Below are 20,692 nucleotides of genomic sequence, written 5' to 3'. Positions count from 1 at the left end.
CGAGAGGCTCTCTCTCTCTCTTACTCGATTGCAATTGCCTCCTGGTAAAAAAAAAAAAACCTGACACCACCACAGACTACGAATGAGCCAACTGTACGTACCTTCCGAATGTCGCGTGACTAACACGCAAAACATAGCTACGTTTCCTATTCGCTATCTTGAAAACAGCATTCTCCCAATCGTATCGAAAAGAGTGATTTAAACACCCCCTTCCCCTTTCATCATAAGAGGCATATACACAAGTCAATCAATGAAAAGTGAACTCTTACTGGTTATCCTGGAGGGTCTGTCGCGTTTAAAGATTTGCGAAAATTCTGGCTCATTTCTGTTTGTTTTTGTGGTTTAGATCATGCGGATCTATTATATTTCCCGTATTATGTAAATTTTGTGATTTTAAATGTACCAGACAGACTGAAATTGTGAAAACCGTTGTGAAATTTAATGGATAAGCCCGAGTAAAGTAGAAAATGTTGATTCTATAAGTAGACTACTGACCAGCAGTTAAAAAAGAAAGAGAAAAAAACAATCTGCATACATCTATCTCACAGTGTTTGGAGAGCTGAACAGTTATAATATTCCACATCTGTTTTGACGCATCTTCCATTAAGCTGGTAAGCAAGAGAACGATTTGTGGTGTTAGACTTTATTTTTCTTCTCTGGATTTCTTGTGTGTGTGTGTGTATGTGTATGTATATATATATATATATGTATATGTATATGTATATGTATATATATATATATATATATATATATATATATATATATATATATATATATATATATATATATATATATGTATATGTATATATATATATGTATATATATATGTATATGTATATGTATATATGTATATATATATGTGTATATATATATGTGTGTATATATATATGTGTGTGTATATATATATGTGTGTATATATATATATAATATGGTTGAATAGTTTTACTGTCAAATAATGAAAAATATATATATATATTGTCTGTGAGACAGCCAATACTTAAGTACTCAGAAGAGAAGCATTGTTACAACATGTGCAGTGCTCTGTTAAAATAATTGGTTGATAAAATATTTTTTGTAATATTTTATCTTTAAACCTTGGCCCAAGACCCTAGATTGTATTACAAAAATCCTCTTTACCAGTTTATATATAAATCAAAACTGGGATATCGCAGTATTCATCAAATGTGACCATCTTTCCAAATCATTGTCTATTTTTAACAGTTCTACTAGAGGTCTTAAACTGATCATTTAGCAAAAAGCTACAAGCTAAAGTTGTTTTGTCAAATTATACAAAGATGTGAGAGAATTTTAATTTTATTTTTCATTGCCTCCTAGTTGCTATGGCAGAAAAAGCAAAATCTTTGAAAGAGGAGCAGATGCACCCTTACTGGCCGCGGGAACTGGTGATTCCTGGATACAAGCCAAATGACCTGTCAATGCATGAGATTCTGGCTGGTCTTTTTTTGATGGCTGGTGGTCTAATTTTGATGTCATGGTTTGTATCGAGCCACTGTCAGAAATTTAGTACTGCAAGAAAACTGGTCCTTTGCTGGTTTACTGTGTGTGGCTTCATTCATGGGGTCATTGAAGGATGGTTCAGCCTATTCTACCAAATCATCCCAACTGACCAGAGCATCTTGTCACAGCTATGTGAGTGTGTCATTTCTCACTCTTTCTCTTTCTCTCTCTCTCTCTTGGTTTTCAAATTGTTAAAATTTTAGAGGAAATAATCTGTATGTTTGATCAAGCTTGGTTCTAAAGGTCACTTCTTCCATGGGGGGGGGGCGGTTGTCTAACTAGGATAAGAATTTCTTCTACCTCAAGTAGAATGTGGGAAGTTATAGTAGCATGCAAAACTTTTGGGCTTCCCTTGCTTAAAATATCTGTTACAGTGAATAGTTTAGTAAGCAGAAGATGAACAGATCACGAGAAGGCATAAAGTTAAAGGTGACACATTTTTGATATTTTAAGCAAAATTACATAAGTCCAAAGCATGATCGCTCCATCCCAATGCTTCATACTTGGAGAGGTGTTCATTTTGTGGAGTTAGGCACCCCTTTTTCTCTAAACATGCCTTTGCACATTGTGGCCAAAAAGTTCTATTTTGACTTCATCAGTCCACAGGACTTGTTTCCAAAATACATCAGGCTTGTTTTATATGTTCTTTCGCAAACTTCAAGCACCAAACTTTTTGGCTAGGATGCAGGAAAGGGTTTCTTCTGTGGATAATACCATGAAGGTCATATCTTTTCAGGTGTCTCTGCACAGTACAACACTCCACCACTACTCCAGAGTCGTCTGAATCTTCCTGAAGGTCTTTTGCAGTCAGACAAGAGTTTTCATTTGCCTTTCTAGAAATCTAATTAGCAGTTCTTGGTCTTCCAGGCCTCATCTTGACCTCCACTGTTCCTGTTAACTGCCATTTGTCAATAACCTTATGAATTGAGGAACCAGCTACCTGAAAATACTTTGCTATCTTCTTGTAGCCTTCTCCTGCTTTGTGAGCATCGATTTTATTTTTAAGAGTGCTAGGCAGCTGCTTAGAGGAAACCATGGTTGTTGATTGTTGGAAAAAGGTTTGAGGAGTCTGAGAATTTATACAGTTTTCTAGCAAAGATTGAACAAGCCATAGATCTAACTAGCTAATTAAGGTCTGAGACCTTGGTAAAAGTTAAGTGAGACATCATATATCTTGGAGTGCCCAAACCTTTGCATGGTGTTCTTTTCCTTTTTTCACTTTACAATTGTGCAAAACACAGACAATACACTAATCTTTCATAAAATGCTGAAAAGAAATGTGTCATCTTTAAGTTTATGCTTTTTGGTGATAAGTTCATCTTCTGCTGACTTAACTATTCACAGTAACGGACAGCAGGGAGAAGGCCACGTCTGAGAATGAATGATGCCACAGATTAACACTCAAGATCAGATTTTGTAGTTTTCTGATACTAACGATGAAAATTCAGCACCTCAAAAATAATAATATTCAAAGCAGAAGAAGGAGGAAAACATAATAAGGTAGGATATAGCACCAAGCTACATGTAATTTTTGACACTTCACAATTTCATGAATAATACTGAAACAAACACCAAGATGGGAAGACTTGAGTTGAGAGTTAAGACTGATAATGAGTGCATTTGTTTAACATAAAATGAGCCACAGTCTTACTTCCAGAAGGGTCATCGCTGTTAGGGCCACCGGAAATGCCTTGCAAAGTAACAGTTATGCTGAAACTAGCCGTGGTTATTCCTGGGATGTTACTGAAGTTGCATTCACTCTTTCCGTTTTCCCGATCGTTTTCCAGAGTCCTATGCCTGTCTACATGATCCCTTCCAATCTTCTGCGACGCTGTGTTTATCCAATGTCTCAGTAGTTTCCATCTGCCTTCTTGAACCCTCCTAGCTTATAAGGTGTAAAGCGAATGTTCCAGGGGTTTGTGGAATGCAGAGCTTAGCGTACCTCTTGTGGCATTTTGCTGTTTATCACCCATCCAGCCCTGCTTATCTCTGCGTAATATGCTGGGTCTAATAGTACAGTTTGCATCCATGGGCACCTGTGTGTTGACACCATGATATCACTTGTGATTAACATATGCATTGCACACTTGGCAATGATTTTGTGCATGCCAATTTGTATGACTGGAGCTTGCTTTTAACATTACCTCAGGTTGGAGTTGTGGGCAAATGTATAATCTGCATATTACATCGTGTTTTGTAAGGGTATTGAAAGTTTGTTGTAAAATTTGATAAATGCTTGGTTTTGTCATATACCCAAATTATTACAAAAAGCGTAGTGTTAACAACAATTGCATTTCGGTTGTGGCTTCTCTGCATAGATGAATCAATAACATATAATACAAGACTGTATTACACTGACAGACTGAGAAGATCGTTCCTCCCCCACACTATGTGACTCTTCAATTCTACCCTTAAACGTTAACATTATTCAAAGTTATTGTCTGTTTTTGAATGCGTTTTTATTACTCTTTAATTTAATATTGTTTTTTATTCTTTGTATCAGTATGCTGCTGCTGGATTATGTGAATTTCCCCTTGGGATTAATAAAGTATCTATCTATTGAAAGGTTACAAATATTATTTAATCTCTGTCTTTTGGTATACTTTCTTCTGGAAGCTCCTAGTGAGTTAAGATGAGCTCTCCTAAATCCTGGTGCAGTACACAGTACTTTATATTTTTATGGTACTTGTAATTTGTAGTGGTGGCTGAGAAATAATTTTAATTTCATGTTTTCCTGCTGAATGAATACCTGTTTTTAGATTTTCCTTAATAATGCTGCTGACTAAGAATGTTTCTACAGTCTGTTGTCACAAGAAGCATTTTTGTTTTGCCTGCAATAACGCATTGAAATGTGCTGCCCTTAAGTGTCAGTGCAGTATTTTGCTGTTTGAATTAAATGTTCTCACTTCTTTCAGAATGTTCTCATTTCATGCTATATTTCTATGTCTAGAAATCTAGTTTAATACCACCCTCTTATGTGTGTGTAAACGGCATGTTTCACACTAAGTCTGTATAGTTGTTGCTGTGCATCTAGGCAAAACAATTTCCTAATATAAATTTAATTTAAACTCATAACCCAATTTAACTGAACAATAGTTAATGCTAAAATGTATAATCTGATCACAGTTACAAATCTCATTTGAGTTCTAAGTAATAAACGTAGACCTTGGCGTTAATGATTGCAGTGTAACATACAATGCATATGTGTCTGTTGTATGTCGGTAGATAAGTCCTTTGAGTCTAACTCCCTGACATCAACTCCTCTGTATTTAATATGCTAATGTATTTTCCATGTTGATTGAAGGAAGTTAACGTACACATTATTTAACCACAGAACTACTGGCTAGGAAGGTGACTCTCTACCGTATTGGCTAGTTTAATCAAAAGACAAGAACCCCTGAACACACATCAGGCCATAGCACAACACCTCCACTTACATCATTACACTTGTTTACCTCAAATTAACTTGTTAAACGCATTATATCTGAAATAAAATGAAAACAATTTTTATAATGTACCATAATCCAGATTACAATATGTAAATGTCAGGTTGTATAACAGCTCAGCTGAACTTCACACTAGTAGTAACACAACTATGCACTGGGTTTTATTCTTACATCAGAGAAGTACTTAATTATGACTGTTGTTTGTGAAATTTGAACTTGCTGTGTTTTTTTTTCATTACAATTTCAATTTATTAAGAGTCGGAGTCGGTGTCGGTACATTTTTGACAGACTCCATAACCCTGGTATGAGATTTGCAATGACAGTGTTAATGTTTGTCATTTTTTGGAGTGATTGAAATCTGATAACTAGGCAGACACCCAGACAGCTATCCTTTTATTTATGTATGTATATATGTATGTATGTATGTATGTATATACATTGCATCCAGAAAGTATTCACAGCGCATCACTTTTGCCACATTTTGTTATGTTACAGCCTTATTCCAAAATGGATTAAATTCATTTTTTTCCTCAGAATTCTACACACAACACCCAATAATGACAGCGTGAAAAAGTTTACTTGAGTTTTTCGCAAATTAATTAAAAATAATAAAATAGAGAAATCACATGTACATAACTATTCACAGCTTTTGCTCAATACTTTGTCGATGCACCTTTGGCAGCAATAACAGCCTCAAGTCTTTTTAAATATGATGCCACAAGCTTGGCACACCTATCCTTGACCAGTTTCGCCTATTCCTCTTTGCAGCACCTCTCAAGCTCCATCAGGTTGGATGGGAAGCGTCGGTGCACAGCCATTTTAAGATCTCTCCAGAGATGTTCAATTGGATTCAAGTCTGGGCTCTGGCTGGACCACTCAAGAACATTCACAGAGTTGTCCTGAAGCCACTCCTTTGATATCTTGGCTGTGTGCTTAGGGTCGTTGTCCTGCTGAAAGATGAACTGTTGCCCCAGTCTGAGGTCAAGAGCGCTCTGGAGCAGGTCTTCATCCAGGATGTCTCTGTACATTGCTGCAGTCACCTTTCCCTTTATCCTGACTAGTCTCCCAGTTCCTGCCTTTGAAAAACATCCCCACAGCATGATGCTGCCACCACCATGCTTCACTGTAGGGATGGTATTGGCCTAGTGATGAGCGGTGCCTTTTTCTCCTCCAAACGTGACGTCTGGCATTCACACCAAAGAGTTCAAACTTTGTCTCAACAGACCAGAGAATTTTGTTTCTCATGGTCTGAGAGTCCTTCAGGTGCCTTTTGGCAAACTCCAGGTGGGCTGCCATGTGCCTTTTACTAAGGAGTGGCTTCTGTCTGGCCACTCTACCTTACAGGCCTGATTGGTGGATTGCTGCAGAGATGGTTGTCCTTCTGGAAGGTTCTCCTCTCTCCACAGAGGACCTCTGGAGCTCTGACAGAGTGAACATCGGGTTCTTGGTCACCTCCCTGACTAAGGCCCTTCTTCCCCGATCGCTCAGTTTAGATGGCCGGCCAGCTCTAGGAAGAGTCCTGGTGGTTTCAAACTTCTTCCACTTACGGATGATGGAGGCCACTGTGCTCATTGGGACCTTCAAAGCAGCAGACATTTTTCTGTAACCTTCCCCAGATTTGTGCCTCGAGACAATCCTGTCTCGGAGGTCTACAGACAATTCCTTTGACTTCATGCTTGGTTTGTGCTCTGACATGAACTGTCAACTGTGGGACCTTATATAGACAGGTGTGTGCCTTTCCAAATCATGTCCAATCAACTGAATTTACCACAGGTGGATTCCAATTAAGCTGCAGAAACATCTCAAGGGTGATCAGGGGAAACAGGATGTACCTGAGCTCAATTTTGAGCTTCATGGCAAAGGCTGTGAATACTTATGTACATGTGCTTTCTCAATTTTTTCATTTTTAATAAATTTGCAAAAATCTTAAGTAAACTTTTTTCACATTGTCATTATGGGGTGTTGTGTGTAGAATTCTGGAGAAAAAAATGAATTTAATTTGTTTTGGAATAAGGCTGTAACATAACAAAATGTGGAAAAAGTGATGCGTTGTGAATACTTTCCGGATGCACTGTATGCATGCCTCTGTCCTTTAAGCAGTATTTTCTTATTTTCATAAGGCTGGTTTATGCCTTCTGAGCTCAAATAAGAATTAATACCAGTATGAACTTTTTATCCACACCATGGTAGTCAGCTATAATATACCAGCACAAAGGTGTCAGTTTTGTTAATTACAACTGGTGTTCCTATGTAGCTGATTGAATTAGCCTCAGCATCCTATGCAGTATGCAGATAGTACTATTTATCGTAGGATTATCAAGCACATTGTTATTACAAGTGCATTGAGAATGTGGTGCTACCAAAAAACATGGTTAGAATTGACTTTTTTATGAAATGGCCCAATAACGGCTGCTGTACCTTGTACCTAGCTGCTTAAACATTAACAGATCTAATGCAGTGTGGTTATTGCTAATTCACATTGAAAGAAAGAGGAGGGTATTGCTAATCTCCATGCAGGCTGGTGGATAAAGTGGAATGTTGTGTGAGGTATACATTGGCGATCGAGCATTGTTCTATTCATACTTGATCAGGTGCACCCCTTCCTAGAAGCAGCATACTCCTCTGTGAATGCCCTTTTCAGGAGAATATCAATTGGTCAGGTAAAAAAGGTAGTGAATTTGACTAAATGAAGTATTCACCTCTGGATTCCAACTAATGTATTGTTGTGACTCCTCGAGCCTATCTGAAGATTTATTCCACCTGATCTAAGTGAAAATAGGCCACCTACTTATTATTAGGCATACTGTATGTCAATAATAAAGTTGTCACTGGATGTTTTTTTAGTGCACATGCAAACTTGTAGATCTTATGGTAAATATACAAAATTGGCAAGCCATACTAGAGTTGGTTGTCGGATATGATCTGTGAAGGAGCAATATACACATGATTAGTAACACCTGATTCTAATTAACTTGTACCAAAGTCAAATCAAAGTCAAAGCAGTAAAAATGTACAGTAGGTATTTTTTCTAATGTGTCTTCTGAATAAATTATACCTAAATCAAAACTTTGGGTTTACCATCACCTGAAATTAGATTTATCTAATGTTAGCATTTCTTGAACAAGTGAATTACTAGTTTATCCTAATATCAAAAAGCTTACAATTTTAGATACTAAGCTTTTTTTAAATATACTTAGTCACTCACATTAGAACTAATTTTAAAGCATCAGCAACAACAAGAACATTATAGTTATACATATGCCTAGTACATAGCACATTTTCATACAGATGATGTAGCTCAAAGTGCTTTACAGGATGAAGAAAAATGGAAAAAAGACAAAATTTAAAAATAAAATTAGGCAATACACTGTGTGCACAATTATTAGGCAAGTGAGTATTTTGACCATATCATCATTTTTAATGCGTATATTCCAACTCCAGGCTGTATTAACTTGAATGCTTATTGGATTTAAGCACGTCAGGCGATGTGTATTTGTGTAATGAGGGAGGGTGTGGCCTAAGGAGATCAACACCCTATATCAAGGTTTGCAGAATTATTAGGCAGCTAGTTTTCCTCAGGCAAAATGGGCCAAAAAAGAGATTTAACTGACTCTGAAAAGTCAAAAATTGTAAAAAGTCTTTCAGAGGGATGCAGCAATTTTGGAATTGCTAAGATATTGGTGTGTGATCACAGAACCATCAAACATTTTGTTGCAAATAGTCAACAGGGTCGCAAGAAACATGTTGAGAACAAAAGACGCAAATTAGCTGCCAAAGATTTCAGAAGAATCAAACGTGAAGCTACCAGGAACCCATTATCCTCCAGTACTTTCATATTCCAGAGCTGCAACCTACCTGGAGTGCCCAGAAGTACAAGGTGTTCAGTGCTCAAAGACATGGCCAAGGTAAGGAGGGCTGAAACCCAACCACCACTGAACAAGAAACATAAGTTGAAACGTCAAAACTGGGCCAAGAAATATCTGAAGACAGATTTTTTTCAAAGGTTTTATGGACCGATGAGATGAGAGTGACTCTTGATGGACCAGATGGATGGACCTGTGGATCAGTAATGGGCACAGAGCTCCACTCCAACGTGGAGGTGGGGTACTGGTATGAGCTGGTATTTTTAAAGATGAGCTAGTTGGACCTTTTGCATTGAAGATGAACTCAAAATCAACTCCCAAACCTACTGCCAGTTTTTCGAAGACACTTTCTTCAAACAGTGATAAAGGAAAAAGACCATGATTTTTATGCAGGCCAATGCTCCATCACTTGCATCGAAGTTCTCCACTGCGTGGCCAGCCAGTAAAGGCCTTAAAGATGAAGGAATAATGACATGGCCCCCCCTTCCTCATCTGACCTAAACCCTATCGAGAACTTGTGGGCACTTCTTAAATGCTAGATTTACGGGGGAGAAAAACAATACACCTCTCTGAAGAGTGTCTGGGAGGCTGTAGTCACTGCTCCACAAAAAGCTGATCGTCAACAGATCAAGAAACTGACAGACTCCATGAATGGAAAGGCTTATGACTGTTATTGGAAAGAAGGGTGGCTATATTGGTCATTGATTGATTGATTTATTTTTTGAAATGTCAGAGATGTTTATTTGTAAATTTTGAGGTGTTTGTTTATTATTCTCACTATAACAGATGAAAATAAACAAGTGAGATGGGAAAATTTTCATTTTTCCTTTAGTTGCATAATAAATCTGCACACTAATAGTTGCCTAATAATTGTGTATCATATATGTATTCCCCTGATGATATTCACACTCACATTTCCGTTTACTATATAGATAGTAGGGGTCAGTACGGATTTTAGAGCCACCATGAATAGTTATTATGAAGAATTGAACATACAGAGTATCAGGATTTAACAAATTACGAAATTGCTCTGTTCTATAGAAGTAGGAAACTATGGAGGCTCTGAACTGTACAGTGAAAAAAATGTTGGGATAGCCCTTATCTCGTACATCCGTGAAAATATCTTGTTTGTATGGTATACTTTCACGTACATAAAGTTAGGTTAAAAAAATTACAGCGGTTCAGTTTGAGGTAATTTCCATCTCTTGTACCGAGCTGATATAAAGAGCAAATGGTTTGGGCTTTTATTTATTAAAGGATTGTGGAATGGTTGGAAGATGGGTCTAACGTCAGTCATGAAACACCCATCACATGCCCCGTTACACTATGGTTAAGATAAGGTTTGTGTGAGGGTTATCTGACTGAAAGGGTTTAGGTGCGTGGTTTATGATTATGGGTATCCATCTGCACACTCTTGTGGAGCCCCTGAGGGGATATGGCGTATCATTTTTTGTTTTTTCCTCCTGGGAAACAATTTGGTGCGTACAACTTACTATCTCGTGTTCACCACTTAGCCTGCATGCCAGGGACTTTAAGGTTGCCCCAGCTATTATTGTGTGTGCGCCCCTTATTCAGATGAACACCAAATGCATGCTACTTTACATCATTTTCTGCAAACAGGACATATCACTAGACAGTTTGTTTTATTCACACAGCATTTCACAGAAGTGGATATTGGTAAGTTTATAAAAGCAGGCTCCACTAAGCACTGCACTAATGCGTAGTAAAAGGAAATGTTTTATTCACACAGCATTCCACAGAGATGGATACTGGCAAGTTTAAAAAAGCAGGCTCTACTAAGCACTGCACTAATGCATAGTAAAAGGAAATGACATTAGTTATCTAACTACTTGCATCTACTTACTAGCCCACAGCAGCTCCTTATTCATACAAGTTATGAAAGGAACTCTTATTTCATGTATCGAGTGCATGTGAAGTTTACCCAGTGCAATACGGGTTCAATAATTTAATTCTTTGGTAAACTTGGCATGCTCGCTAATCTACACCGAAGGACTGTGTGATTTAACATGCATCTAAAGAGTTAAATCCAAATCAGGCCACTTTAATTCCCACTGTTTTCACACATTAAATGTGCCCATGTTAAAAAGCCAAACTTGATTATCCAAATCAAATCCACTTGGCAAACCTAGCACACTGGGTCATCTGTTGCATTTTGCAAAACAAACTTTGATATTTAAAGGGCACAGCAGAGAGCTATATTGTGTTGTGGCCGTTTGTTATTAACACGTTTTTGACAAGAGGGATCCCAAAGTTAAATTGCCGGTGATACTTGCTTAGCCAAAACGTAGGTAGTCAATGAATTTCCCTTGTGTAACTTGCCTTGTTATTGGTGATGTGACATTTAATATGCACTCTAAAGAGTTAAATCAATTTGGATCTCTGTTCTTTGACAAAGAAATATATTTTTTGTTAAAAGCATTTGAATTTTGCCTAGAGCAACACAGGTAGAATAGTTCAATTCAGTGATAAATTAGGCATACATCTCTCTTCATATAAATGGCATCAGACTGATTTTAATATTAAAGTGACACTGTAACTTGTTAAATCACTTTGGCTCACTTTCATTTTACAGCTCTGTGAAGAGATACTGCTGTTTCGAACTACAGTCAGATTTTGAAGGCCAAATGTGGATTCAAGTCCCCTTTTTTTTCCTAGCAAAGTTTGCAAACTCCCACAAATCAGACTCCAATGTTTAAGGGGCACTCAATGGTTGAATAATTTTGTGTCATTTAAACAGAGACTCCTGTGTTAAACTGCACTTAAACAGAACCCAAAACATTGCGAGTACTATAGCACAGTGCAGCACAGGACTACAGTATTTAACAGGTACTGTAAAGGCTTAAAGGGAACAAATGATGACAAAGTCGATGTGGTATGCTCCATTTTTTAAAAAAATTTTTTTTTAATTTTTAAATTAAACCGTCCTCGCCACTGATATGTTATAAAACTGAAAGAAGATGTGTTTTCTTTTTCCCATCACAGTAAACACAATAACGTGGTAAGTTAGCCAATTAAAATACCAGGTGTACCTACGTTTGGGCTAAGCAAGTATAGCCTGCAATTTAACTTCGGGATTCAACTTGTTAAAAAAGTGATAATAAAAATGGCCGCAACACAATATAGCTCTCTGCTGTGCCCTTTAAACATTGCAGTTCATTTTGCATAGTGCAATGGATGACCCTGTCTGTTGCTTCGTAGATGCAACGACCTTGGCTTGAATATGTAGCCTGCTTTTATAAACTTGCCAATATCCATTTCTGTTGTAACTGTGTGAGTTAAAACATTGAACTGTTCAGTTACATGTCCTGTTTCCATAAAATTATACAGAGTACCACATAATGGTATTTGGTGCTGATCTGAATGTATGGGGCGCACACACAATAATAGCTGAGGCGACCTTAAAGTACCTGGTGCGCAGGGTATGGTAAGTGGTGGACATGAGATATATAAATGCTGGGCTCAAGACAGTAATTTGTATGCACCAAATTGTTTCTCAAGGAAAACAAAATATACCATATCCCCTTCAGGGGCTCCATACAAGTGTGTAGACGGATACCTGTAAACATAAAGCATGTACCTAAACCCTTTGAGTCAGATAACCCTCACACAGCCCTAATCTTAACCATAGTGTAAAGGGGCATGCAATGGGTGTTTCATGACTGACGTTGTGGGCATTATCTAGCTTCTCACAGAGGCTTCACAGCACCACACAGAGCCCGCAGCAGTTCTTCTACCGCCCGCAGACCAAAGCAGGTATAGTGGAACCTCGGGTCATGACCGTAATTCGTTCCAAAACTCTGGTCATGACCCGAAGTAATTTCCCCCATAGGATTGTATATAAATACAATTAATCTGTTCCAGACCATACGAACTGTATGTAAATATATATTTTTAAAGATTTTTAAGCACATATATAGTTAATTACACCATATAATGCACAACGTAATAGTAAACTAAATGTAAAAACATTGCATAACACTGAGAAAACCTTGAACAACAGAGAAAACTAACACTGCAAGAGTTCGCACTATAGCGCTACGAACCGCTTGCTAAAAACACTTTTTTTTTTAATGAGTTTTAAGCACAGGGGAAAAAAAGAACATTTGAAAAATCCGTAATTTTATTAAACCACCAAGAAAAGTAACATTGCAACAATGCACGCTACGAGGCGATCGCTGTACACAGAAGTGAAGTGGAGGTTAAAATCCAAATAAAAAAGTCTTCATTAAATACAACAAGGTTAAAACAATGCTTGAATCTGTCTCTTTAAAAACAAGCCCGGTGCATTCTATAACTGCCTTCTCTCTCTCTCTCTCTCTCACTGTCTCTCTCGCTTGCTGCACAGGGAATGCACAGGGAGAGACTGAACACATGCGCAAATCATCGGCGCGCACAAACCTAAAGGGAAACTGGCTTGTTCGTATACCGAGTGTGTGGTCGTAAACAGATGCAAAAGTTTGGTGAACTTTTTGGTCATAAGCTGATTTGTACGTGTTCAGAGACATTTGTGAACCGAGGTTCCACTGTACTGTACACTCCAGCTTTCTGTCGGGTTGGCGAGGCCAGCGGGACCTGACTCAAATATAGGTGATGTTTTTCAGCACATTTTCGGTGCTGAAAAACTTGGCTTATATTTGAGTATATACAGTACTTACCTTGGCAGTGACATTAGTGTCTCTGGTGATTCTTCCTATGAAGTCAGTAGATGGGTTGGGAGAGCATGGGGTATCATGGAAAGGGGTGTGTGGTACAAAAGAAATAAAGTCGTTAGAGTCCTGGTGCTTCCTGTTTTGCTTTATGGTTGCAAGACATGGATGCTATCCAGTGACCTGAGACGAAGACTAGACTCCTTTGGTAGTGTCTCTTTGGGGAATCCTTGAGTGCCGCTGGTTTGACGTTGTGTTGAATGAGAATTTGCTCATGGGTCCCAAATGAGACACATTACTTGTATTGTGAGGGAGCATCAGTTATGGCACTACAGCCATGTGGCACGGTTCCCCGAGGGTGATCCAGCTTGCTGAGGACCCTAGTGGCTGGACTGGGCCAAGCGGATGCCCACATAACACCTGGCTGCAGCAGATAAATGGTGATCTGCAGGGAGTGGGACTGGACTGGTCTGTCTGGGGAGTTGCCAACCAGGATCCCAAGCTGTTCCATCATGTGGTAGGCGTGGAAACATGCTGTACCAGTGCATGCTTCTCAACTTGATATGGTCTGACTTTCCAGCCTTGGTTTAATCTCTTTAGCATTAGGCCCAAGCATCACTCAAGCTGTGAAAACAGTACTAAAAGTATTAGTCTCGAGTGTCATTCGGGTAACTGTATAGACACGTCTCACTCACTTAAGCGTTATACCGAAGGATTACTTGGGCTGTAAACATGCTAACCACGTTAATCGGGCAATGGTGCAGGTGTGTCTTATGTAAGCTTCTCCTAGCCTTATAGTGGTGTCTTGTAAGAAATGTTTTTTAGGAGCCTGGGTGTTATACACTCTTGACAGTGACGCAAACAGTGATGTTGAGGAGGCTCTTGTCAGCAGTGATGACAAAATTAATCTGTTTTCAGAAAGTGAAATTGAAACAGTGAATCCGAAAATGATGCTCGCATTTGGGTTTCTGTTGACACTGCTTCAGCAATGAGTAAAAGTGAACATTGACAACCAAAATCCACTTACTTACTTGAAGTTATTTCTTGGTGATGTTGTGACAGAAACAATTGTTGAAACGATTATGTTGAACAATGTCTGTTAAATGATGATTAACCTAAGCAGCTGGCCCATTCAAACAAATGGGAACATGTAACTATTGCTGATCACCATTTTCTTTGTTGTCTTGTTCTTCGTCGTCATGTTAATTATTATACTTTTTACACTTCTGACTTTGTAGTTTGTTTGGCACGATTTGCAGTAGAAAGATGATTTAATGAAAATGTCAATATTTTTCAAGGCACGCTTCAAAAATGTATATGTATGTAACACTTAATTAGATTAATGAAATTAATTATCATTTTCTTGCAGTATCACCATTGGTATTAATGTGATTAGGAATGCCTTTATTGTGAAAAAAGAATATCGTTGAGCAGCGTTTATTATTGGATTCTCAAGGCCTTGGTGATCTAGGTTCCACTTCTAGCTTGACTATACAGTGGGTGTATAGTTTGTATGTCCTCTTTGTGTGTCTTCTGGTTTTCCTTAGTTACTTATTTTTTTCATATCTAGTAGGCACACATGCAATGTTGATTTGCCATCTCTAAATTGACCCATGAATGAGTGCATTCTATGATGGACTAATGTTTCATCTAGGACTTGTTTTATAGATATAATTGAATTATTTTGTTTAAAGTACATTGAATGTAGCAACTTGATTGACAATTTATGTAGTAAGTTTGTATGTAGCAGATCTTCATCTTTCAGTTTAATTTACTTTTAATCTTTTTTTTTTTTTTTTAGGGAAAGAGTACTCAAAAGGAGACAGCAGATATGTCATGTAAGTTTTCATTCATTTAAATGCATGCATGTTTTTTATATTCATTTGCACCCCTTTGTAACTAAGAAGTATAATAATATAGTTGCTTTTCCCCTACCCCTTCTTCTTATTGTACTTCTGGATGTAGTCTTTTTACAGAAGCTCCATATTTCTCACTGTTGTTCATTTTGTTTCTGAAATTATTTACTAGTTACTACTCTTATTTAAAATTAGAATTAATATGGCTTCCGGCTTATCACTGATAGTAGCCACTTGAAATTGGATGAATGGGTTTAAAGTGGATTTAAATTTCTAAATGAACTGCAATGCACTCAAACCCATGAGCTGGCTTGTCTTGACTTCACAGTCTGTTTGAAGTGAACTTGGATGGAATCATGAAGAGGACATGAAGGCTTCCTTATGTCTAAAACACCTGAAACAGTAAGATACACTGAGAGAATGAAAGCAGGGTGTATTAAACACACCTGTAATAGGCCATTTGCACTGTGATAGTGAGCCACCTAAGCAACTCAGTTACACTTTTCCAAAGAAGCAGCTTGTCCACAGACGGAGAGGGTGACATACCGGTGTGAGAGTAAAGGCATGGCAATAAGATTTTAGATGGGATCTGTCATCTACAGTAATGGGAAATGTTTGATCGCTGTCAAATAAAATGGATGAACTGGCTGTGAGTAAAGCAGGTAATGAAATATACAAGTACAGCATCTTGTGCTTTTCAGAGAACTGGCTTAAATCTGATAAACCAGACACTGTTTGTCTGCTCAAGTAAGATGAAATCCATCCAGCATTAAGAGACCCAGTGTGGTGTTGAAAAAAGACAGGAGTGGGGCTGGTTATCTATGAGGAATGGTGTAAAAGGGAGTATATTACAGTTAATACTACAGTTTGTAATTCAGACATTGAAGTTCTTGCTGTCAGTACTCCTCCACGTTATTTGGCCAGGGAGATGATTTACATCACCCTTATTAATGTTTATATTCCTTCCTCTGCAATTGGGAACCTAGCAATGGAAATGATTCATTCTGTCTCCAGCGCTTTAATGATGACTCACTCTGACCAACAACCACAAAATTTATGTATATAGTACATTTTCATTCAAGTGGTGTAACTCAAAGTGGTTTACAGGATAAAGAAAAAAAATTTTGTAAAAAATAACATTAGTCAATACAAAATAACAAAGAATAAACTAAGGTCCAATGGCTGGGAGGACAGAAAAAACAAAAATAAAAATCACCAGAGGGCTGAAGGAAAAAAAAAAAATCTGCAGGTGTTCCAGGCCCTCAAGACCACCCAGCCCCCACTGGGTATTCTACCTAATATAAGTGATCTGAATCCGTCCTCATGGTTTTGAGGGTTTACATGAAAGAATTAGATGATGATGGTTATGTGGACATCTGGGGCGCTGCCTTCTATCCATTAATGTAGGGACTGCATGGTGCCTTGCACAGGTCACCACCACAGATAAACTGGAAAAAGAACGGCAGAGAAAAGTATGGATTAGTGTGGATTGCAGAACCATGATAAAAATTATAATTCAGTGCATATACTGTATAGATTATCAGGTTTACACTAAAATGTATTTATGTGAAAACCTTGTTAAACTAATAGGATTTTAGCAATGTTTTTAAAGTTCTCTGTATTAGCCTGGCAAATTTCTATCAAAGCTATTCCAGATTTTAGGTACATAACAGCAAAAGGCTACCTCACCATTTCTTTTATGTTTATCTCTTGGAATTATAAGCAGACACTCATTCAAAGATCTAAGATTGCAAGTTGTGAGTGTATGGTGACAGTCATTCCAAAATACAGAACTGAGCAAGATTTAAGGCTTTGTAAATCATAAACAGTACTTTAAGTCAATTGTAAATGGTACCTGTAACAAATGTAATGACATCAAAACAGGATAGATGTGCTTGGATTTTCTTTCCCTAGTTAAGATTCTGGCAACTGCATTCTGCACTAGTTGCAACCAATTAATGTCTTTTTTTGGGTAGTCCTGAGAGGGGTGCATTACCATAATCGAGTTGACTAAAAACAAAAGCATAAGCTAATTTTTCAGCATTGTACAAGGTTATAAGGTATCTAACTTTTGCTATATTCCTTAAGTGAAAAAATACTGTCTTGGTAATCTGATTGATTAATATGCAATTTAAAATTTGCAGTTGTAATATGTGACTATTTCAACCGTGTAACTATTAAAGGAATGATGACAAAGTTCTACTCAAAGAAATAACAAGCAATACCTTCGGTATTTAAATATTTAAAATATCTTTGTGTAATATGCTGGCTCCTTTAGGTAAATCTGATCACAACCTGATTCCTCTTATTCCCAGCTACTAGCCTGTTATTAAACAACAACCTTTTACCACCAGAACAGTGAAGAAGTGGAGCCTAGAGGCTTAAATGGCTCTGAATGACTGCTTCCTAATGACAGACTGGAATATGATGTGTGAGTGATATGGGATGATATTGAGGGACACGGTCACTGCATCAAAAACTGTATTTACTTCTATGTCAACACACAGCCACCCACCGACAATGTGTTGCTTTCCAAACAATAAGCCCTGGAATAGCAAAGAGCTAAAAGGTGTCCTGAATGAGAAAAAAAGAGCATTCAACTCCAGTGACAAAGTTGCTCTGAACAACATAGAGCAGGTGCTAAAAAAAAAAAGCTACATGAAGGACAGGAATTTTCTATCCCACTCCAACCTTCTAATAATGACAAGTCTCCCCACACCATCCCTACTACATCAACAACTCCTACCACATCAACTGGAATGGTGTGACTAGTCCACCTCTGACCATCATTGTGGACTGTCCATAACTGAAGACCAAATAAGGAGACAACTAAGGAAGCAACATACAGGAAAAGCTGTGGGAATGGATGGAGTCGGTCCTCTGGGTTCTTAAGGCCTGTGCTGACTGACTTTGTGGTGTCTTCTGTCACCTCTTCAGCTTGTCCCTTAGTCTTCAGAAAATGCCACTCCTGTGGAAAACATCCTGCATTATTTCTGTTCCAAAGAAGTCTGGCAACTCTTTGCCTAATGACTAAGGACAAGTGGCACTTGCGTCTCATATCGTGAAGACCTTTTAGAGACTGATCCTGGACTATGTAAGTTCTCTTGTGGTAGACCACCTGGACCCACTGCAGTTTGTCTATAGGACAAAGACTGGAGTGGAGAATGCAATTATCTGTCTGCTCGATAAGGCTTATTCTCACCTGTACTAAGCTTACAGCGCTGTGAGGAATGTTTTTTGATTTCTCCAATGCCTTCGATACCATCCAGCCATCTTAAGTAGTAAGCTAAGAGATATGCAGTTGAATGAGCCTATGGTGTCTTGGATCATGAACTGTCTGTCGGCAACCCACAGTTTATGAGGCTTAATGGCCGTCTCTAAGACGGATGTGAGCAACACTGGACGACCACAAGAAACAGTCCTGTCTCATTTTCTCTTCACTCTGTACACCTCCAACAACAAATATGACACCAGGTCATGTCACTTGCAGAAATTCTCAGATGATTCTGCCCTTTTGGTGTACAGTATATTGACAAAGAGGATGAGACAGGAGTATAGGAGTCATGGAACGAAGTATGTTTCTTGGTGCAGGAAGAATTGTCTGTATCTTAACATTAATGAAACCAAGGAACTGGTTCTTGACTTTCGCTGCACCAAAGAGCCTTTGTGTCTGGTCACTATTCAAGGAGTAAATGTAGATGTGGTGCACTTCTACAAGTAGCTGGTAGTCTACATTAATGACAGGTTGAGCTGGTCTCAGAACTCGGAGGAATCCTATAAGAAATGGCAGAGAAGGCTCTTTTTCCTTAGGAGACTGGGATCCTTTAATAAACATCCTTCACGTCTATAAATCTGTTAATGCCAGAGTGATTTTCTGTGCTTTGATGTGCTGGTCTGGTAACATCGCTTCAAGAGAGGTCTACTGAATCAATGGTCATTGAAAAATTGAAAGGGCAAGCTCAGTTATGACACACTCTGGACCCCCTGAAGGTAATGGCAAAGGAGAGCATTAAAACAAAACTGAGTATCATTATGACACTCTTAACACTGAGTACATTCAACCAGAAAATTATTCAGCAGAAATCTGTTAAGACATGCTGCTGGGGATCTTTTTATACCAACAGCAATTTGTCTTCATAATGCCTCTCTGACTGTGGCAGCCAAGTCAGAACTTTTCTTGTGTTATATCTCAATGGCAGACTTTAGGTTTTACTTGGTGAATGTACTAAGTTCAGTACATTGGATTTGAAATTGTTTGCTCTTTGTGCCTTACCAACTGGAAGACGGATCATAAACTGGAGTTAGCCTGTAGCCTGCAGTCAGAGGTACAAGAAATAATTAGAATATTTCATTTATTATTTAGCTTGTGGGAGTTGTAGTAGAGCCTCCCATTGACTAAACAGTTGCATATAGGCAAATATTTTAACTAAGAAAATACTGTCATTTACAATTAATGTCAATATTTTCTAAAAACAAAAAGTAATACAGCTTCATTATTACAATTATTTTATTTTTTGGATGTCTCAGGAAAACTATTAAACAAAAAGGAAGATTTAGTAAGGTAAAATACAGGGTGGGAGACCTTTCTACTTTCACACATCAAAGAACAGGTCAAACTGTTGCCATTCTTGTGGAAGCTGAGTGAAGAAAATTGTGTATTATTTGCTGCACATGACTCTTGTGAATTAAATCAGAAAAACGTGCATAGGAAAAGTGACTAGTTTAACATAAATATACATATGCCCTAAAAATGGTCTAACAGAATTTGAACTGAAATTGGATCAAAGAAAAGGAAGCTGTGTGCTTGCTCAGCCTCTCATTGGTTGTTACTCTGGTGGAAAATATACAGTAGGTAACTCTTTAAAATGGTTTATGAAAAACAATACAAAGCTATAGGTAAAAAATGGAATTGCAGTTCTAGCTGAATATTTATAGTCTTAAAAAGTATCATTACATCTCTATACTGGTACGCGTCAACATAAACAAAACGTACACTTAACTGTCTTTTTATAATTTCAAAATGAAATAACATTATTTGTGTAACTAATGAACCATTAAAAATAATGCATGTATAACTCATTTGTTTTATTTTTTTAATTAGCTATCTTACCTTTCACAACTTTAAAAACTACCTATTGGCAAAGCTCCCCTCTGTCTGTTTACATTCTTTAGAAAGTGATTCTTTCAGCTTTAACCTCCATCTGCCTAATCCTTCTATATTTGCTGCAGTTTTAAAGAGTCTATGTGATATTTCACGCTATTGTACTACAATTAACTAAAAAATTAAGGTTCAAATATTCACATTAGAATACATTTTTATATTACAATATTGGTTTAAAATT

The 20,692-nt window shown here is 37.7% G+C and overlaps 1 protein-coding gene across 1 annotated transcript in view; it reads left to right on the top strand.

Annotated features, from left to right (window-relative positions):
- The first annotated feature begins 233 nt into the window (after positions 1 to 233).
- The window catches only part of LOC120542851 (EBP cholestenol delta-isomerase), a 46,554-nt gene continuing 26,095 nt past the window's right edge, over positions 234 to 20,692 (top strand). The window contains exons 1-3 of the mRNA XM_039775548.1: positions 234 to 611; positions 1,336 to 1,650; positions 15,296 to 15,332. Of these exons, the coding sequence (XP_039631482.1) occupies positions 1,341 to 1,650; positions 15,296 to 15,332 (347 nt within the window). The 5' untranslated portion in view covers positions 234 to 611; positions 1,336 to 1,340. The remainder of the gene's footprint in view (positions 612 to 1,335; positions 1,651 to 15,295; positions 15,333 to 20,692) is intronic.

This window comes from Polypterus senegalus, chromosome 13, assembly GCF_016835505.1.
Source record: "Polypterus senegalus isolate Bchr_013 chromosome 13, ASM1683550v1, whole genome shotgun sequence".
NCBI classification, from domain to species: Eukaryota; Metazoa; Chordata; class Cladistia; order Polypteriformes; family Polypteridae; genus Polypterus; species Polypterus senegalus.
Note: the sequence above shows the minus strand (reverse complement) of the source record. Positions and strands in the feature narration are given on the sequence as shown.